The following is a 16671-nucleotide window of genomic DNA, read 5'->3' as shown; positions in this document are numbered from 1 at the left end:
AGACTGAGCAGACACACAAGCCTTTCTCACCAAAGTTATTACCTTTTTCCCTTTTACACAATGATGTAAAATCCAATTGGACTTATCATGGAACCGCTTCTGAGCAAAAGAACAGGCAAACACAACAGCCACACTAATTTGAGTTCTCTCTCATGCCAGACACTATTCATAACACTAAATATGTATTCCACTGGACCATTTGTTCTTGCTCAGCACAGTGCAAATTCTACCCAATATACCAATAAATCACCCACAGAAACTTAAAGAAGTCGAAAGCTTTAACTGAATTAAAGACAAACAAGACTGTTTCGAGCACCTGGGACCCTGGGCAGATTCTAATAAAGCTGAGGTGTAGGATGGCTGCCTTACTTATCTATTTCTCTCTATCTCTCTCTCTTTCAAAAAAAGGCCTAGATATCGTTACAACCACCACTGCAGTTGGTAAAAACACTGTGCTTGCCAAGATTCACCAGTTAATATTTTCAGTCTGGCATTTAGAAAATGCAAATCGCTATACAACTGTGATTACTTTCAGCATGTGAAATAATCTATTGCCTGATGGCTACTATTGTCTGATTGCATGATTTTATGGCAATACTCTCGTATTTATATATTCCATTTAATATTCTTCTGAAGATTGCATCCAGTTTATGTTTACTCCAAGTAATTTAGTGGTGTATTTTTGCTCCCATTTAGCAGCCATATGGTTTGGTGCTACAGCTGCATTATAATCTGGATTCTTTTCCTTTTAAACATCTACATTATGATAGAAAAAATCCAAATATTTCTACAGATACTTAGCAAAATTTAACGATAAATAAATAGATGTGACATTTACTGTATTCAGAGTGAAAGATCTTTGGCAGCTAAAACCTCTAAGCTGTCACATACGCTTTTCTTAGCAAAGGGTATGAAGATCTGTATGTGTAAATGAGGTTCTAGTTTGGCAAGAATTTTATAGATCCCTGACAATCTGATTTCTTTCCAGCTGATGGCAGTTAATATTGACCATGTCATTACTTCTCTCCTTTATTTTATCAGGTAACACTCTAAGGTGACTTTTTGCATCTATTGACATTTTCAGATCTCAATCAGTTTTCTTCTATTTTATTTATAAGGGCCGATTGTTAAGGATATGTTTGCAATCTGGTCACCTCACAGTACAGTAATGCTACTTTAATTAACCACATGCTCGTTTACTGAATAATACAGAATTCAAAAGATTTGACAAGTGTATGCTTCTCTTAGCAAAAAGCTGCAGCCTGCAGAAATGCTGGCACTTAAAAATATTTAAGTGATAACATTTATTCTATGTAATATTGAGAATATCATCATCTCATAACAACATTTGTATTAATATTTTTGCAGCCAAGACACTTGAATTGAATGATCTATAGGAACAGAATTCAATAGTGAGAATCTGTAAAACTATTTCCTCTCCTGAAAAGTAACCTGTACATCCTAGATTTCCTTGAAAATAGCTTGTGCTATGATAGCAATTTCATATAGTCTCACAAGAAAAGTTCCACAGTTATAATTTTTTTTTTCTTTGCATAGTCTAGCTCAACTGAGACCAACCAAGATCAAGGATTCACTGCAGACCAGTGTGTCCAATTTAGTTTTGCAGAAGGCAGAATTTAATTTTAATTGTGATCTGTGAGCCAAAAAATACATTAGAGATAACGTGCTCTCCAGTCCATTGAATTCTCACCAATTTCAAGGATGGGTCTGCACCAGAGATCCATGGCAAAGTATGGTTAATCTTCTTTTTATCATTGTCACTGCATGGTGGCAGTGTGTCTCCACCTTTACAGCCACTGCTACTTCACTTTCACTTCTCCTTTAGCATGTCTTTTCCCTTTTTCCTCTTCTGCATTTTCATTCCTATTCTGTCCAGGAGCCTTAAACCCAATACAGTTTCCACCCTATTTGGTAACATGGGCAACAATTACATGTTAAATAAACTAAATAGGAAATACTGTTGACATATGAGCTCACTGGGTGAGGGGGAAATGGAAGTTGCCCATAAACTCAGGAAAACCATGTTGCAGCAAATGTAATTATTACATATTAGGAAGATAAAAATCAGAACCATGAACGTTAGAAACTCAAAAAATCATTTATGTTTCCAGTTTTCAAACTGGTGGGATAACATAGTCCTATGGACTGTGATTGGGACAGGCACAGCCCTGAGGGGATGGGCAGGGTGGTAGGACAAGAAAGCAGTTGCAAATGAGATACAGCCTTTTACATTAACCAGCAGAAATGGAGAGTGTTAAAGTAATTTGGGCCTGCATTTTCCTATTCACAACATCCAACTCCAAACTCCCACCCAGAAACACAAATTACCTTAGCTGGCTCCATGCATGCTTAGCCATAGGCAACTTGCCAGATCTCTGGTAAAATATGTGCTAACATCCTCAGCACTCTGGAATGGTGTCTGCTCTGATTGTATCTGAAGATGGCTGTGACCTTCTCCAAGAAAACCAAGAGATGTAGCCAGATGCACAGAATCTGCTTTTCCTTGCACTATCGTCAGCCCAAAGGCTTTGGCTAAGCCTTCTTTCCATCTTAAAGTAAACAGACTTCAATGACTATAATTCTTTTAGTCGATTGAAGAGATTAATAGAATCCTATAAAGGCTAATTAGCAGCTCCCCGTAGTTCTGCCCATATTCCCTTTTGCACCATATACTTTTTTCCAGAAAGAAGATGGAGTGACATTTGATATTGGCAGTGTGATCCTTACATTCTGCAAGACCTACACATTATTCAAAGCGAAGAGGGAGATGTTTTAATAACATACCTTCACCTCTAACACTGCAGATATAATTACAGTTCTGTCTAGCTTGGGTTTAGCCATCTGTTTTATCAGTGTCAATAAAGTGATTCTGGATTTACTTCCCTATGAAATATGAGCTGAATCTGGCACCATAATAATGTACTAACCCTTTGTGTTAAAGAGAGAAAGAATTATTCTTAGATGGACAGGGACAAAGAGCTCCAGAACTGCGTATATATTTATCATTATTATAAACAACATGAATTTTAGTAATATTTATATAATCAGATACTACTGAAACTGATAGGTGAGGGAATATGTTTAATTATTGTGCTAGATATTTAACATGGTTGTGGAGTTCCCATCTTCACTTGCTGGTCCAAGACAAGTACCTGAGAGGAGTGTCAAATAAACCCAAAGGGTATCACAGCACAGCTCATTCGTTGCCACAAAGAGACAATGCCAAGAAGAAAGTCATGTTTGTTTAAAAAAATGATATGTAGAGAAAAACCTTCACTAGTACTTTCTTTTTTAAGAAATGGCAATTGCCAATGCAGAATACTTAGTACATTCCCTCATAAGACAGCCACCTTCAAAAGAAGCCTGAAGTGTATAAAAGCAATAAAGTTCGAACAGGGTTACATTTTAAGTTCGGATAATTAGTAATCCTACCAGGAAGGATTTTCCCATAGCTCCCACTTAATAGGCTGCCTTTGTAATGTTAAAGCAATAGGGGCCAATTTCAAAAGAAAAATAGGATATCCTATCAGAAATGACATTTCCACATAATAGGGCCTCAGATTCATTTTGATTCATTTATAGCCTGAGAGCTCACCGGATAGTTTAGTGGCATTGTATTGGAATAGATGAGTTTGGGTCAGGAATTAATCCAAAAGGTCAAACCCAAAGTGCTTCCTCATATTACCTTCATTTATTTTGGAGTTTTGGTGTTTCTGAACGCCAGATATTTGACACATATGGCAAAATCTTGGTAAGAAAATTCTCCATGCCTTTCACTCTGCTTGTAAATGCTTGTTTTTCAGCCATTATCTTACCCAGCCTACTAAATGCAATATAATCCTTGCCTCTTACACCTTATTCTTAATGTGAAATGCGTGATTTTGTTGGTTTGTTAGTTGCTGCACTTAGTCTCTCATTTACAAAGCCACCTGGATTCATGTGCCATAGCTGCAACGTGCCTTGGCCCATCTGCTCTAACAGCAGCCACTTACTGCACTGCTCAGCAGCCCTGTGCCACCCCTGCATCTCAGCAGCACTTCCATCAATTCTCAGCGTGCTCTTCACAGCTGGCTTCAGCCAGAGGACAAGGGGATTCTCCCACTCCCCTCCCTCTGCCCTGCAGGGCTGAGCAGTGAACTGAATCGGCCTGCTGATCTGGCTGATGACTATAAGAAAGGATTAATTCATTTGTGGGGAAGGGGAAGAAGGATTAGTTGTCAGTGGGGTAGATGAGTTGATCCTACTAATTAGGATGAAGAATAGCGAAGTGATAGGGAAACTGCCCTTTCTGAAGGCAGCACAAACCTAACTCGGCTTATGACTACATGAAACCAGTGACATTGTTAGCGACATCAGTCCTGGAGAATCCACTTCCAACAGCATGTTTTTACAGTTCTCATTTTCTGCAAAAAAGTTTTCCCAAAATATCTACCGATAGGATTGTAGCAGGACTGGATGACCTTTTAACTCACTGAAATATAACACATCTGAAAAACGCTTTCCTCTATCCATAGCAAACAAGTACCTTTCTGTTCCCAGCAGCACTTAACCCTGGGATGTCAATCTTTCACCCTCTTACCCTCCACTGCTGGAGAGAACATGGAATGCAATCACTGGATTTTTGAAAAGATATTTGCTTATTGTTGAACACATTCCGTGAGGTTCATGGGTTTTACCTTTTTACAAAGAGGCATGGAAAAATTCTGCAAGCAGCTGAAATACCTGGTGTCAATATTTAGGCTGCATATTACTTAAAACTGAGTTTAGGAGCCATTCCATAAGCTACAATAGCCAGAGTGAAGGCTGCAGAGCTATGGCAGAAGTACCCATGTGGAGTGTGATTCCAACAGATTCACTTCCACAATGAGCAATGGGGCACTCGTAGCTCAGATTTAAACAGGGGCTGTGCAGCTGCACCACAAATTATGAGTGCACACAACACATGGTACCACATGGGGATGTAAAGCCCAAATTTGCCTGTATTTGGTCTGTCTCTAGCAGAGTGGTTGATCATAAAGAACACTGAAAGGATTAATAGCACATCCTTGGGCAAAATTCTGCCCCAGTAGAGGTTACTGAAACATGCTTATCAATTCCACTAAGGTCACGTGTCCACCTCTCGAGAGAAGTTTAGACAAAACCACATAAACCTACAGATTGAGCATACACTCCAAAGTGCACATGAGGACCAGAAACATCCCACGTTGCTCAAATTTTGGCACTGATTGAATCTGAAATGTCTGAACAGGCATCTCCACAGCCAGATCCTGCCCTAACTCACAGGAATACTGGACTCCACGAGTAACTCCACACGTAAAACAGGGCGGTGCCCAGCTTTCTTCAAACTATTCTAGATTTAATGCATTTAAATTATAGACATTTATATTGTCAGAGCCTTTAATTCTGCAGTATACTGGCCTTCCTTGCATAACTATTTAACATAAGAATGCAACTGAAGCCATTGTATTTAATTTGGAATAATTAATCTTTCTGACTGATCACATTGTTTGCTGTATAAAAAATGGCCAGAAATATGAGAACAGATTTGTTTGTATAACATGAGTATCAATTAATTTATGATAAAGTCATTAAAAAACCTTACTATGGAGAAGGTGTCTGCTTTCTGTGGAGATCATATCTGCACAAATACTAAAAAGGCAATACAGTAGGTTTCATTCTAGGAGATCAAACTACCTGCTGAAGATCTCTAAGGCACTGGCATCCTCCTGAAGTCACTGACCTCAATAATTAAGACAAATTATAAATTAAAATAAATTAAGATGAATAAGAAATCATTAAAAGTTGATTACTGGGGGCACTATTCCTCATTAATGCTCACATTTTTGTAATCATTTGTTTATGAAGTACTGTTTTTAATAAAAAACACCTTTCGAAGTGAAAAGGCATAGAAAACACTTTGAATACATTTGAAAGTCATGGAAAGATGGGCATGTTGAAAGAAAAATAGGTGTCCTTTCAGCAAGATAATTGCTATCTATTTGTTATAATCAAGTCAAATGAACACAAGGGCAGGTTTCTGATAAAGGGGTGACACATGAAAAAGCAGAATATGAAAAATCACCTGTGTAATTCTGTAGCTACATTCATCTCTCTTGCTTCAAGACTTAATCTACTACAATGCTATTAGCCATGTGTCAGTCAGGAATATAAAGATGTTAATGATAAAATTTTATATGTGTCAAAATAAGAGCTCAGTTTAAATCTGCTTGTACAAATCTTAGATTAGGTTATCATTAATTATAAATGTAATAGCAATACACTTCTTCCCTTTAAGCAAAAAACCAACTTCAGTCCAAGAGAATGAAATAATGTGAATTTTCCCTTACCACAGACATTAAACACCATCTTATTTGGTATTGTCTGCTAAGGAACACAATTTTAATCTCACACATTTCCATCTGCAGGTTCCAGTCATGCCACACACCCCCTTTACATTTGAGCACATGGATGTTCAACTTCAGGGCTCTGTCCCCCAGTGTGACAGCTCTCAGAAAAGGATCTATCCACATTTCACATGGCCACCATAAAAACATGTTGTTTTGTGATGCCTCAATTAAAAGCACCATGATTAGATATCATACCATAAATTCTTCAGTGTTCTGCAGGAGCAGGGTTGGTAGCAGAACAAAAGGAAGGTGGATGTTCCCTAAAATACCTTGATACTTTCTTGGCTTCAGAGGATGGCTGTGTTTGCAATATTGCATTCATGAATTTAATTGAAGCTGAAGATGGGTACAATTCACAATATGGTGCTGGAACATAAATCCGCAGGGAGCAGAAAGCAGAAATAAAGTCTTAAACAGCTGAAGAGCACTACCTCTGTGCTCAGTGAAGAGCTTCATGCCCTTGAGAAATAAGTCCTCAGCTGCAGTCAGTGCTGTTGCCTGCACCTCGCCAGTCTCTAGCAAGGCTCACTGTGCTCATTGCACTGTCACTGTCATAGCCACAGGCATGTCCTGCTCTCTGCTCTTTAGCTCTGGGGATGCAACTTAAGAAAGCCACATCTTAGCAGAAAACAGTAAGATACCAAGCCTGTGTTGGAAACCCGCAGCTTCCTTGTCAAATGAGATATCTCATTACAGTCTCTCAATAGAAACAGTTTGTCACAGGGTGGATGCTACCAGAACATATCAGAAGTGCAGGGGCTGAGCCTGTAAATAACACATCAAGTCTGACCACTGACATTCATCAGGAAAGGTTCAAGGCAACCACGGTTATTGAAGAGCTAAGAATCAATAACATGGACTCAGGATGGGACTCCTTCTTGTAACCATGGGAAGACAGAGGGAAACAAAGGAGGGTCATGGCTTTCACACCCTCACTTGACTGCATGAGATGGTCAAAACACCTTACCACTGCAATGAAATTGGCCACTACACTATTTCCTAGGTTCGTGCACCCCCAACTGAGACATTCTTGAAGAAGCATAAGAGAGTTTCTCCATCAGATTCTGCCAGTATTTATTTTAAAAACATTATTAATAAACTCCAGGACTAGTTAAAAGATTAATTTATTGCCATTTAAACCTAAAACTGAATGCACTTGTGATCCAAGAACTGGGAAATGTTCCTTAGTCTTGTAGTCTAGACATAGCTGAAATGATTGGAATCACTTCTGAGAAATTTTACTTATACTAAAAATATAAGATGTGAAAGACTTTGGAAAAATATGCTAAATGAATCAGTTGCATTGGCCAGCCGTTGTGTTTTTCATGGTCCATGTTTCTCTGGATTGTGGCCAAAACTACACTGAGTCTTGAGCTTTGCCATTGGGTTAAGCCTCAACTATCCCTGTACTGATCTCACAAGTCCTACTGACATCAATGCCACAGCATCTGCTGTGCCCAGGGGCTGGGCAAGGAACCAGTAAAGCCACAGCAAGAGGAAGAACAATGCTCCTTCCAGGAGCAGCAAAACTCTGAGACAAAGGAGAGGAGGAAGACAGAAGTGGAATTCGTGCTTGTTCCACTGTTGGTATCATCTAAGTTGCACAGAGGTGCATGTCTGCGCTGCTGTCATGGAGCAGGTCTTGAGATGACAAGAAAGGAAAACTGCTAAAGGATGTGTTTTGGTTTTCAGTGTTGCAACACAGGTCTTGCTACACAGGTCTGCAGCTATGATGCTGCTGTTGTTGTTACTTATCTAAGTCTACTGGAAAGGGTCAAGTCCAGAAAGATCCAGAAAGTCAGTCCCAGCAATGGAAAAGACCAAACAAAGAGAAGCAGGGGCAGGTTTGTTGACTGAGATCTTTCCAAGACCAAATGTTTTAGTGAAGAGATCCAGGCAAAGATGATGCAGATGTGGCGAAAATTAACTGAGGCGTGGAGGCTAAGAGAGAAGATATGGAGAAATAATTTTGTTGGGCTTAATGGCAGGGGAGTTTTCAGAAATCTGCCATTGATTACAGATGCATTACTGTCAGGTGTGAGGCTTATGCAAGTTGAGATTTATGTCTCAGATGTAATATCCAGTGGGTGACTCAGTTAATGATAACTCCTTTGTCCTGTGCTTCTCTAGATCAAGCAGTGCAGATAATTATGAATAATGATAATCATTTGGATCTCAGAGAGAATTTGCACAGATAGGCACACACCTATGGGTGATGTGGCTTCATGCACAATAATTAAGCACATATGCCAAGGGAAGTGAAATAGAAAATGGGTAAAATCATTCCTTTTGGAGAAGGTTTTTTTTTAGATTTTGCACCTGAAAAGTTGTACTGTGTGCATATGTCAGGTAGCTGGCAGATTGATTTAGAGTTCACAGACCTGAGAAAACAAGAGGGTTTGCATAAACAAGAGCAGGACGGGGTGCAGAAATAAACACAAACGCTACCTCTGATCATGCCAACATGTCATGGAGCAGAGTGGTGGAACGCAGAGACACCAGTGCTGCCTCTGAAACCTCTTGAGCTGCGTCAGGACGTCGCTGTGCCTGGCTCCCAGACACCTGGCAGAGCCACCCCACACCTGGGCCAGGACCAGCCAACCCAAACCCACTCAGTTTCCTCTGCCTGGCAGCTCCCTGCATGCTGTAGATGGGCCTTGGCAAATGTGTTGAACATCTTCAGCCACACTGCTCTAAACTGCCATCAGTGTGGCTGCTTGCTCATACCCGAGAGTGGAGGTTGGTCCACTGAACTGTAGGAGGCAGAGGCACGTTCCTACAGGAGTCTAGTCAAATTTCTCACTTAAGGATGGGGTTTCACAAGCTAACAGGGCTACTTCAAAAACCTTGTTTCTGTGAAAATGCCACTTAAATTTTGCTTCTAGAATCAACATGGCAAGTAAGACTTTCTCACACTCTCTGGCAGCTTCCAGAGGAAAAGTTCAAAGGCTTATCATTTCATCAGTTGCCATCAGTTCAAAGGAGAATTTTGTCATTTCATGTTTTTAAGGCATTTCAGTGGGCTGTCTATGTGGGAGCAGCAGCTGACGTCAAGGAAGACTGTCATTCAGCTACAGGTATATGGGGGAAAACAGCCCTCTTCTACATCTCCAAACAAGGAAAATGCCTAGGAGAGCTTCAAGATCTTTCAAGGCATTATCCTGCATCTTTGGAAAAAGCCAACATAACTGGAATTTATCTCTACTATCTTTGAGCCTCATTATGGACTCCTTGTATAGGTAGTAGTTAATACACAGAGCGAGACACTTCCAGAGGGTGATTTGGCTTTTGGTGACCTGAACAGCTTTACTGTCAGTGCCAAGATCTTCAAATTCATCAGTTCATTCTATCTTAAGATTTTCTGGGGATGATTCAGCTTCAGATTAAGGCCCCTCCATTTGGATGTCTGTATGCAGGTGTCTGTATGACCACTATATCCACAAAAATGTTGTCATTAGACTGGGAATTCGAGGGTTGGATTCACCTTTGCATACAATTAGATTAAACTTCTTTCTAGGGCCCAGTTCTTGATGTGCCTTAGAGCTCATCAGCAATCCTTGCAGTTTTTTTAACAACAAAGGTTAACAACAAGGTGTCCTGCAGCACTTGCTCATGGGGTGCCTTAACATGTAGTGCCCCTTATCAGGGGTGAGCAGCTCTTTCTTAGCATTACCAAGTCTGAGCAGACCACAGAGTGCACTGCAGTGACACCACCATCATGTCAGTCCCAGAGTTGCTGTGGTCAACAACTTGGCTTGCTCTAGTCACGGGAAGATGTCCCAAAAAGGCACTGTTCCGTGCCCAGTCACCTAGTTTTATGTGCCAGAACAGCTGCTGGAGAAGCCCTGGTGCATGTGCTGGCCTTACAGTCCCTGCTATCTACACAGTTTTAATGGAACTACTTCTTAAAATTCATATGACTGCAGTCCAATCTTAATGGACTGACCATCAAAATATCTCTGCACAGCAGGGAAGAACCACTGTCTCAACAACACATACTGCAGCAGGAGAAGATGGAGCTTTCTGCTGATTCATTTGTCTAAGAAAAACTTGTCTCAATTACAGCACAAATACTCTATGTTGGCCAAAGAGGCTTCTCTCTGAGGGGAGAACTTCCCTCCTCCCAGTGCCTTGTGTTTATAATCTCCTGGGTTTTGACACTGCTCTCTGCACAGAGCCCAGCTTGGCCCCCCCTGCTTCCCCACAAGCTCCAAGGAGGCATCACACGAGAGCAGGCATGGTGGGACCATTACACTGACTGCCACAGGCAGCCCCAACAGGGAGTTGTTCCTCTTGATTTCACCACAGAAAGAATGGAGTTCTCCAGCTATTTAAGTACTTTTGTGAAAACTCACTGCAGGTGCTCTAAGACCAAAACCTGTCACCTTCTGTTACCCTATAAGAGAGTAAGAAGGGTGCCTTCTTGCTAAGGATGGGAGGTGGCCAGGACATACGTTTTAGTCTGCCACGGAGAGGAGACGAGAGCTTGTTCTCTTTATTTTCAGTGGCACACCATCAGACTGCAAGGCAAACTGCTTTCTGTAGGAATGTAATAGCTGACCTTTCATACTAGTTCCCATGGGTACTTTGAAAGACTCTTTCTAGAAATAAGTCACACATCTACTGAATAAAACCAAGGAAAATATAACTGTACTCTTTCACTTTTCTAGGAGGCACATTTCTTCAGTGTCTCAGAAAAGTCTCCGAATGTTTTTTGGCAAAATTAACCTATTTAACTGCAGATTGAACCCCAGACCAATGACACAAATTACAGAATATGACAAGGAAATTTAAAACACTTTCCAGCAACAAGTATGAGCCTTTGACAGACTGAGGTCAGTACAACATTTTGGGTATCTTAATTTTGCATGTGAGACTGACCATCATCGAACAAGGCACTGGCTGCAAAGGCCACAGTAACACCAAGCTGCTCTCTGTCATCACGGCTTCAAGGCAGCTGCATCCTGCACTTAATAATTCCCAGGGGAAATGCCTCGTGAAGAGAGAGTAGCACTAAACTCTGCTTCCAGCTTCATTCTCAGTCTAGCTGAGAGGAGAATTTGACCTTTGGTAACTTGATTAATACCAAATTAACAGATGGCTTTGGACTTTCCTTGAGATTGTTTGCTCATCCCTGTGTCTCGCTGTCCTCCCTGAGACCCCCAGACACCACCTCTGCATACACTGAAAGTGGGAGCAAGGGCCACAGTTTCGAGAGAGCAGTGGAGCTGCATATCCCTCCTCCACAACCTGCCCTGACAGAGCAGCTGGTTTCACCCTGGATGCAATGCCTTGGTGTTTTTAAGAAGTGTTACTCATGTTTTTGACATTTTACAAAGGTTATTCTGAAATTTCTATTAAAACAACGTGGGAGAGGTGCCTGTGGAAAAATACAGCATTGGCACTGAGAGCCCCATTGCAAAGCACATTAAATTAAATGAAGCAGCACCGATACAAAAAATTTCTACCAAACCCCCATGATTTATCACAAGCATAACCTTCTCTTCTTTGTGTAATTAAAACAGACTTCAAGTAGTACAAACATGGGAGATTAAGCCCGTCTTACCTGGAATAGGTATAATGGGAATACTTTCATTGGGGACCACACGGGGGGAACTGCTGTCCTCCACATAGAAATGAGCAGTCTGGAAACACTTTCTGTTAAAGGAAAAAGAAAAGAAAAAAATACACCCAGGGTGTGAAAAACTGCCTCTGAAAAAAAACAGACAAAAACTTTCGTACGTGTTCTGCTTCTCCATTTCTGCTCCATACTTTCAGATGTTATAGTTTTAAAACATTGATGCATGAAAACATATGTGCATTTTCTACAATTACAATCCTAATTCCAGATTCTGGTGTGCTCTCATTCATTGACATCTGACATCCACCCATCATAAATGCCTCTATATATTATTGCTAAGCACTATAGAATATGAATTATACTCATAAAAGTTAGTGGCTGCAAAACAGGTTTCAAATACATCATTCAGAAAGAAACTCTGCACACAAAAAACATATTCAGCAAACAGTTCAAGCCCAAATCTACCTGAGACACTCGCATTTCCAGGGAAAATACACTTACTGTAAAAGTTTCTGCTGTGTAACAGCCAGCAGACAGTAATACAGCATCCGTAACTGCTTCATATCATGATGCTCTGCTATGAAAGTTATTCTTCAAACATTAAGGTTTTTTTATTTGTAACACTAAAGCCATATAACCCTCCTCTTGAAAACTTGTATTACATATGCTTCTCCAGAAAAATGCAATAGACACTTAGCTTGGGCCCGAGGACTCATCTCTGAAAAGGCCTATAAGGAAGAGCAGAACTTAAATCCACCTGACTCATTTTTACCTGTATTTAATGCAAAGCAGAGAGCACAAGCTGGTCATCACAGAAAAGGTACTGAGCAGAGTAACATCAAGAGATCCAGGGAGACTCTGCATGGTGATGTTAACTGAGGCAGGGTTTTCCAACACCAGCGTCACTGCTCATTGCTGACTTAATGAGCTGCTTGAGGCTGGAACTGAATATTTAATGAGTCTTGCTTGGTGTGAGCAGCTATTGTGGGCAGGAGAAGGGTCTGCTCTCATCTGTCGGGTGCTAAACAATAGCTTCCCATTTCAGAAAGATCCCCCTCATTGCCACCCTTCAGCTGCTCCTCAACACCTGGGCAAAGTTTGCAGGAGGCCTGGCGAGCTGTGCTTTTGCCAAGTTGCTGGTTCCCTTGCTCAAACATATTTGCACGTAGTGGCTTCTGAGTTCCTGCCTTGCAGTCTGGGGCTCTGCAACTCGGGCATTGTGCTCTCCATAGAGAGCCCATCGGCAGAGCCGGCTCAGCAGACTTTGTCAAAGTAATTTGTGCTCCCTTTGTTTCCAACATCCATACATGCCGGGGTGGTGGGGGGGAATGGCACTGAAAAACAAACCATCTCTTAGGCGAAACCAGAACCTAAAATAATCCCAGGTCTTTGCTTTCCAGGCATTTGTACTTTCTACTGCACAGGCACAGAGCTTTATAACACAAGAACAAGCTATGGCAGCACAAGTACAACTTAAGACAATACAGAAACAGGAGAGAGTGGATTTCACAGCATGGAGTCACTGTCTGGGAGCAGCTTTCTATTTTCAGGCATGATGTCTTGCATTGTGCTGAAGTTATTTATTTAGTGAGTATACTCACTAAATAGACTCACATATTCTTTTCTTAAGAAACACCATAAGGTGAATTCACACATGAGGATGCAAGATGTGCAATAGTCTCACAGCATTTAAAAACCTCAGTTGAACTCCCCCCACCCCGCCACTTGCTCTGTTCTCATTTTTTTTTTGGCAGCCTTTATTTTGGACAATGCACACCCTGGGGGCACACAGCAGAATAAATCAGTCACACATAAAGAAGAAACTATGAATATGAAACAGGCAAAATGTTCCTGATTTTGATGTATTTGGGGCTCTTTCCCTTGAGTCAATACTACAGAAATCCTTGAATGGCTTCTCCTGGTAATGAAGGCCTTAAAAAGGTGTTTGATAAAAACCCAGACCTTTACACAGGGATTTACAGGACTTTTTTAAAGCTGATGATACTGAAGAAAAGCAATTATTTTCTGTTAATTTGTTATTTTATACTCTGAGAGGCTCTGATAGGCTGGCATTATGGTTTTATACACAGCCATAAGATGGCTTTTTCTTAATAGCCTCGAAACATGTAATTGTGTCAGATAATCTCAATGGGTGGTATTTTAAGGCCCACGATGGCGATAGCTGAATACCCAGCCCAGTGCAACTGCTGAGCACAATGTTGGAAGAACAATGTATTAAATGAATATTTCACATAGTAAAGTTTGCTACAATCATTAATGCCATTAAAAATTCTGTGTTTTAGTCCTGGAAGACTTTCTGTAGCTGTTTTGCAAAGGCAGTCACAATGGAATTTGACTAAAGGTTTTCTCAAGTCACAAACATCACACTGAAATACACCCTCATCTGATGTAAATACCTACATAATGCAGCATGTTCATTACTTCACAATAGTGGATACTGGCACATTAGGTGAAGACACGCTTCTCAAACTGTTTTTTCCCCACTTGCTCGTAATTGCTGTACGTATTCCAAGTTTAGCCTCTCCAGGTGAGGTCACTACACACAGGCCATCTCATCCCTGTCCTGGTGACTCCTCCCATGTCTCTGGGACCATACAGGCTCAAACTTGAGAGGATGAAGTGGATCAAGCTTTAAAGGACCTTCTGCAGATTTAATGAACTCGCTGGATCGATTTCCCAGCAAGTTCTGCTTATTGGGTCTGTTTCCTACTCTTGCATCTTTCCTCTGTGCAGCACCAGGAGGGAGCACAAATCTCAGGGTGCCAGGCAGTTTGGATAATGTCCATTTTTCCTAAGTGAGGAAACATCAGGGCCTAAGAAGAGCTTTTGCAAACTCATGTCTAATGTGTAGTAATAAATACTGGTATCTGGTATCAAGGCTACTGAGAGGCATTTCAGACAATTCAGTATCTTCCTCCTCCCCCAGTTTAGGATGCTCCTTTCTATCCCTTGGCATTTCCCCTACCCATTACCTTTCCCTCCAGATACAAACCTTAAGTGGCAGCAGTTGCTAAGGCTACAAGAGGCTGCAGTAAATCTAAGTGTGTATATCAGGAGGGCTGGATAAAGGAAAAGTATCAGAGTAGGAAATTGCTTGTCTCGAGCCACTGGAGACACAGCCTAGGAGAGAGGGGGGAGTGGATGCAGGGCTAGACAAGGTGCGAATCTACATCTATTTTCACATGAGCACTTCAGCCCGTAACTTTTAACCCCAGTGTGTACACGTGGGCAGGTGTTTGCACCTGTGTGCCCACTTGCTCAGTCAGCAGAAAAAAGTACCAGATTTTTTTTCCTAATAGAAGCAGTCCTTAGTGAATGCACAACTAGGATTTGTCATGACATAAATGATTATTAAAATCTTAAAAACTGAAGCACTGATTTTAGAATAATTATTGTATTTCTGCAGCACTGGTTGAGGAAAAGAAAATCACAACCTTGATTTCACTTCCAAAAGACTTTGGGGAGCGCACATCTTTTCTGTGAAATACCAAAGAGTCTGTTGTCTCTGAAATATGCCTGTGAGCAGTGAAGCACACCATTTTCTCTAGCCCCATATGTTTTTTTGGCTCCCTTTCCCTGGGGTACAATAACTGTGCGAGATTGTGGTGATCAGACACACGGTTGTCACATATGGACCCAAATGCAGAAAGTAAAACACTGCGAGATTAGCATCTCCCCAGAGAAGGAGGAGAGGCAGGGGTTGGAACGCAAAGACAATGTGAGGGAGAGCATCCTCTGCCCAGAATCCTTTTGCAGAGATACTCGCCGTGAGTTACTAATGCAAACTAACAGGATGTAAAGTCCAGAGCAGCAGCACCTTGTTACTAAGATGAAAGCACAAAAATATGCCAAGAGATGGTCTTGATTAGCTTGTTCCATCTCTGCTGAGCAAAATACCAGATTACCTTCCTAATCTGAAGTAGAGATGCCTTGTGAGATTTTGACACTCAAACTAGGTTTCCCTTGGTTATTAGTTACTAAAGCTCAAGCAGTTTCTTCTTTATACTCCTCTAAAATCAAAAGGGAGAACTAGATCACATAGTGGCCTGAAAGCATGGAAGCATTTTACTTTCGTGTAGAAGACAGTTCCTCAGTGTTTAGTTAGTATTGCCTCCAATAGAAACACACAGCACGCCACAGTTGATGGGAGCGCTGGGAATTGCTCCGAGGGCAGTGTCTGGCCTTTACTCCTCCATGCCGGGTCTAGTGCAGGCAACATCCCCTGATCTGCAATGACAGGCGTGGGATCCACAGTGCTCCAGAGCAGCTGAGGCTGGGAGAGGAGGAGCAAGGGATTATTGCAGAAGGGCAAGTGGCCACCTCTGCAGTGGCCAGCTGGAACCACCAGGGCAGTGGCTGAACAGAAAAAAAATCAAGGGGGAATGCTTCATGTTCTGGGGACACCCAAGAGCCATGCCCTGCTTCACATGCTGAAGTGACCAGCCCATTCATTGCTCCTCGTTCACTACAGACCTTCTCCTTCTTCCAGGTGTTTATGTTGGCTGGAGCAGTGTGTATTCCCTCTTCAAGGCCAGCCAGATTTATACTATTTTATTTCTGTAAGAGCATCTAGGAGCTCTAAGCTCTGGGTTTCTTGCAACTACTCTCTTCTTGGGTCATTACCTTCTAAAGCATGACCAA

The 16671-nt window shown here is 41.4% G+C and overlaps 1 protein-coding gene across 1 annotated transcript in view; it reads right to left on the bottom strand.

The window, feature by feature from the left end:
• Nucleotides 1-16671, bottom strand: part of PTPRG (protein tyrosine phosphatase, receptor type G) — a 397243-nt gene that overhangs the window by 27439 nt on the left and 353133 nt on the right. Inside the window, exon 14 of the mRNA XM_017826901.1 lies at nucleotides 11995-12086. Within this exon, the coding sequence (XP_017682390.1) occupies nucleotides 11995-12086 (92 nt within the window). The remainder of the gene's footprint in view (nucleotides 1-11994; nucleotides 12087-16671) is intronic.

Source organism: Lepidothrix coronata, unplaced genomic scaffold (genome assembly GCF_001604755.1).
Source record: "Lepidothrix coronata isolate B3197 unplaced genomic scaffold, Lepidothrix_coronata-1.0 Scaffold131, whole genome shotgun sequence".
Lineage (NCBI taxonomy): Eukaryota > Metazoa > Chordata > Aves > Passeriformes > Pipridae > Lepidothrix > Lepidothrix coronata.
Note: the sequence above shows the minus strand (reverse complement) of the source record. Positions and strands in the feature narration are given on the sequence as shown.